Source organism: Pocillopora verrucosa, chromosome 8, assembly GCF_036669915.1.
Source record: "Pocillopora verrucosa isolate sample1 chromosome 8, ASM3666991v2, whole genome shotgun sequence".
In the NCBI taxonomy this organism is placed as follows: domain Eukaryota; kingdom Metazoa; phylum Cnidaria; class Anthozoa; order Scleractinia; family Pocilloporidae; genus Pocillopora; species Pocillopora verrucosa.
The window spans coordinates 17,343,307-17,348,043 of record NC_089319.1 but is presented as its reverse complement, the minus strand read 5'-3'; the positions used below and the strand labels follow the sequence as shown (position 1 = coordinate 17,348,043).

At 40.0% G+C, this 4,737-nt stretch overlaps 1 protein-coding gene across 1 annotated transcript; it reads left to right on the top strand.

Moving 5' to 3' along the window:
• Window positions 1-538: 538 nt before the first annotated feature.
• Window positions 539-3,383, top strand: LOC136283199 (uncharacterized). The gene has a single exon (XM_066171636.1). It carries the CDS (start codon window positions 606-608, stop codon window positions 2,703-2,705), a length of 2,100 nt encoding a protein of 699 aa, XP_066027733.1. The 5' UTR covers window positions 539-605; the 3' UTR covers window positions 2,706-3,383.
• The last annotated feature ends 1,354 nt before the right edge of the window (window positions 3,384-4,737 follow it).

The window sequence follows — 4,737 nt, the reverse complement described above, 5'->3', positions numbered from 1 at the left end:
TGTTACAAAAAATGGAAAAAAAATCTGTCAGTATTAAAATTTAACAATTAATGACGTCAAGACTGTCTCTATACTTAGTCTTTGGGCGCCCCAGGAAATTCTAAAATCTTAGTTTCGTGAAGCATGTCAGTGAAACAATCGTTTCATAACTTTTGAGCTTTGTTTCGAATTAAGGTGGTAGTTAACCCTTATTTTGAGAAAAAAGTCAACAATTTCTTAAATTCTCCACTGGGGCTTCCTAAAACCCCTATTTATTCAACTTTTATAACCCGCTTTCATTTTTTGAAAAATTTGAAAATCCCGCTTGAAACGGCTAATTAATCAGAAAGTGGCCTAATAATTGTCCATAGCAACCGTCTGTTTACACTTTGTTTATTATGGTTGCCATGGGTTTTTTTGACCCTGCGCTGGGTCAAAAGTCTCCGAAATCCGTTTCCACAGTCCTCACAAGCCGAATTCCATAGACTCCAGTGCTGATTTTCATTAGCGTAACCATGATGCAGCGGGAGCCAGTAAATTCTCGTTTCTTCGATTTTTTCGAAAGCTTAGAGGAAGGTGAAGTCGGATTATTCTTTCAAACATTTTTGCTTGTTGTACTTTGTGAGATGGCGAAGCATGGTGAAAGAAAATTCAGATCCGTTAGGAGAAAAAAAAGGAAGGGTTTTTGCGGCACTACTGGGTCAAAGAAACGTCCAAAACTGACTAAAGAACCAGATCAAGATGGCCTTGCAGGAAGTAAACTCGAAGTTAGTGACAACAGCGACGCCAGTGAAAGTGAAGAATTGCCCATGGAAGTCAATGTTTCCGCCTCAAAGCTTCAGAATTCTTCGTTTTCGATGTATGAAGAGCAGGAAGGCATTCTAACCCGTAAGAAGTCGATAAATGTTGTGCTCGGAGTTCCATCAGTAAATTGTGACAACATTGCAAGTGGTTATAAAATTCAAGATGCCACTTTACTTAGAGATTGTATCGCCTCAGCAGCAATTTGCAGTTTCTGCCGCAAATCTCAATCAACTTTGCAACTTTTTCAGCGAGATTATCAGAGAGAAGGACTTGCTGAATGTCTTTTTCTTAGATGTTCAAATTGTCATCATGAGACTGAGTTGAAAACAAGTAAGAGACTGGGAGGTGTTGGTGGAGGGGCTCATGAAGTCAACGGGAGGTCGGTATTGGCTTCTCAGAAACTTGGCCAGGCTGGGTTGGCTGACTTTTGTGCTAGAATGAATTTCTGTCCACCAGTGACCAAGAAATCTTACAATGATCATTTGATCCAAATTGAAAAGGCAGCTGTAGAACATGCTAGAACTCAAATGCAGGATGCTGCTGGGAGGCTGTCGGATCTGACAAAAAATAAACATCCTAACAGCATTGAAGATGAAAATGGAACCGAAGTGGCTAAAGTAGCTGTTACAGTTGATGGCACATGGCAGAAAAGGGGCCATTCCTCAAAGATTGGTGTGGTGTTTGTCATTTCAGTGGCAACTGGAGAAATTCTGGATTATGAGGTCAAATCTCTTGTTTGCTATGAGTGTCGAGCTCGTGAGCATATGGACAGAGATTCTGAGGAATACAAAGCTTGGAAAGCCAGCCATACAAATTGCCACATTAACCATTCTACCAGCTCTGAGGACATGGAGGCTTCTGCAGCAGTAGAAATGTTTGGCAGAAGTGTAGAGAAGTTGCATCTCAAGTATACAACTTTTGTCGGAGATGGTGACAGTAGTTCTTTTGGTCGAGTGCGAGAAGCCATGACTGCAAAATTTGGAGACAAATATCCTGTAGTCAAAGAGGAGTGTGTGGGCCATGTGCAGAAGAGAATGGGTACAGCTCTCCGAAAGTTTAAAAAGGAAATGAAGGGAAGAAAGCTGGCAGATGGAAAAGGTGTCGCTGGAAAGGGAAGGCTCACTGACAAAGTTATCAACCGCATTCAAAACTATTATGGTAATGCTATAAGAGAGAATTGTGGCAACCTTCAAGGGATGAAAGAAAGCATTAAAGCAATTCAGTGTCATATGATAGTGGATGAGGACATGTCACTCAAAAAGCAGCACAGACACTGTCCAAAGGGTAAAGACACATGGTGTAAGTTCTGGGCTGACATGCATAATAAGACAAACACCTACGACAACAGCAAGCGTCTTCCTGCAGTTTTCATGAAAGAGCTGGACCCAATTTTTAAAAGATTGTCAGATAATGCTCTTTTATCAAGATGTCTTCAAGGTTTCACTCAAAACCAGAATGAAAGTGTCAATTCTCAATTGTGGTCCAGATGTTCCAAAACTACCTTTGTTGGAGTTCGTAAAGTTCAAATTGCTGTTTGTGAAACTGTGGCTGTGTTTAACACTGGGGCAGCCAGCAAAGCAGTCATTATGGATCTCAGTGGGGTTAATCCTGGTCAAAGTATGTTGAAGGCCCTGAGAGATCAAGACAAAAGAAGGATCGTAACTGCTGGACGAAAAGTTTCTGTGAAGTACAGAACACAAAGGAAGATTTTACGGGCAAAGCAAAAGTCAAAAGGGGAAGTGTCATACTCTTCAGGGGCTTTTGGTCTTGATTCAAAGCCTGAGATATCAGTTAAACAAGGAATCAAGAATATTAAGTCCAAGAAACACATTCAGGAGTTACCATCCACTAGTAGAGAGCAAACTGTGGAGATAAAATATGTGGAACCCATTTTTGAAGTTGTGGTCACTCCAAAAGAGTAGGGTTCATGAAGAGGACTGAACTTTTCCACATTTAACCATCTAATCTAGCTGGAGAAAGGCCTTCAAATTAATATTTACTTCCTAGTGCAACACAATTTCAAGAAAATAACTTTCTTGACAGAATGGGGGGATGTTATGGTGAATTTTACTCACAGCACATGTCTTGGACTTTAGAAGCAGTTTTCTTAAAGTTATATGTTTAAGAATTGTCTATCTTGTGGCAGTCATATTTTTGCCAGTTTTCAATGGATTTGCATGATTTTTTCACAGGTTGTGTAGTTTTGGCTGTACTGTGCAATGAGTGAACTAGTTTTAGTCTTTTGTGAAGTTTTATTTTGTTGCTATGGAAACGTGCTTCTTTATGTCAGAGCGATATTGATTTGACGATACTAAAAAACTGTTTCACTCATTGCACAATTTGTAACAGTGTTAATGTCTCTAGAAAGTTTCATTGCTTTATGGTATATGTTTGCTGAGATAACTTTGCCATAATCTCAGAAGTTGACTTAAGTTTTCTGGAGTTACCATGGCAACCAATGGGCGTGGTCTCACACTTACCATGTCAATCTTTCAAACTTACTTAAGTCTATATTCTGTTCAAATTTCATGGAGTTTGGTCAAATCCTAGGGAAACAGGCCACTTTTTCATTTAGTTACAAAATAAGGGTTAACTACCACCTTAAATTTCGTAACAAAAATTTTCTTTTTCTTTCTTTTTTTTTTGGGGGGGGGGGGGTGGAAGGTCACATGGTTTTTTAGGGAAAACGGTGAAGGGAACAGTAGTCGCTAACATAGTATAAAGAGGAAGGGACCATGGGAAGTTTAATTTTTTTCTTATATCACATTCACTTCCTCCCCCCTCCCCTCTTCCCTCCTTTCGGGGCCTGCTGGCGACATAGGCCACGTTTTATGATAGCATCAGTATAGTGTTGAAAAAAAGGAATTGTATTTGAACTAAAAGTTCCTTTAAACATACAGTTGTCGTACACTGAATCATAAAAGGAACGACCTGTTCTGCTTAATGTCAAACTTCGATTCTTCAAGTTCTCCGGTAAAGTATTTAGGGTAATTACTTGCACAGATTTTTAATACTGATGTTTGCACGGAACAACCATAAGGGGAAGATGAAAATTAGAACTGCCAATGAGGGGGCGTCATTGGAATACTAAAGAGTGATATGTGGGGGGGGAGGGGGGGGGTCAGGTAAAATTTACTGACACAATCAAAATCCTCCGACTCTCTTCCCCCCCCCCCCCCTGTCCGCAACAGCAGCCTCTTTGTTGACCTCTATTTACATCAAGGAAGCAGCCAGTAGCAATCGTGAACAAGCCTTTGACTTAGAAACTATCCTGGTCAAAATAATTCAGGTTTGTTATGAGCCAAATGAAACGGGAAATATGTGTAGGAAATATAATGTTCACAATCCTCTCTCGCCGCTGATGATTTCTGGCTTTTGTTCCACGAATTGTCTTGAATGTATTCAAAAGTTTTATTTTCTCATCAAATCAATTGGCTTCGTTCAAATTCGGTAAGTAGTTTTAAGAAATAATATTTATTTCAACAGAAAATATCGTTATTCACCTTGGAACTCTACCTACCAGCTTAAGCAATAAAGTTGCGATCCACGAGTGTGTTTGCCATGTTTGTTCATTGTAGCGCATTTCATCCAGAGAAATGCAATGCGCTTTCGGTGCTCCTTATATCAGTTGCACCAGGAGCCTCCTGGTTGGACCAATAATGCAAAAAAGGATTACAAATGAACTAAACAACTTTACCTAAGCACGTGCGTTTTAAAAGGAATTGGTTCTTTTCATAGCCGGGTATCACTGAGTCCGAGAACGGTAAACCTCGACGGCAAATCTGACTCGAATTCTTCATTCAACCTCAACGGTTCTTTCCCGCGCTGCTAGAGGCAAGTAAACCAAAATTAACTTCCCTTGTAATTCGAGTCGCAAGGGAAGCTCACAATGTATTTAAATAAAATTCCGAAACATGCTTAAAAAACGTGGCGCCTCGTACGAAAATTGAACTC

Excerpts from the sequence above, each read along its gene's own strand:
- LOC136283199 (XM_066171636.1), top strand. The coding sequence starts at position 606 with ATGGCGAAGCATGGTGAAAGAAAATTCAGATCCGTTAGGAGAAAAAAA.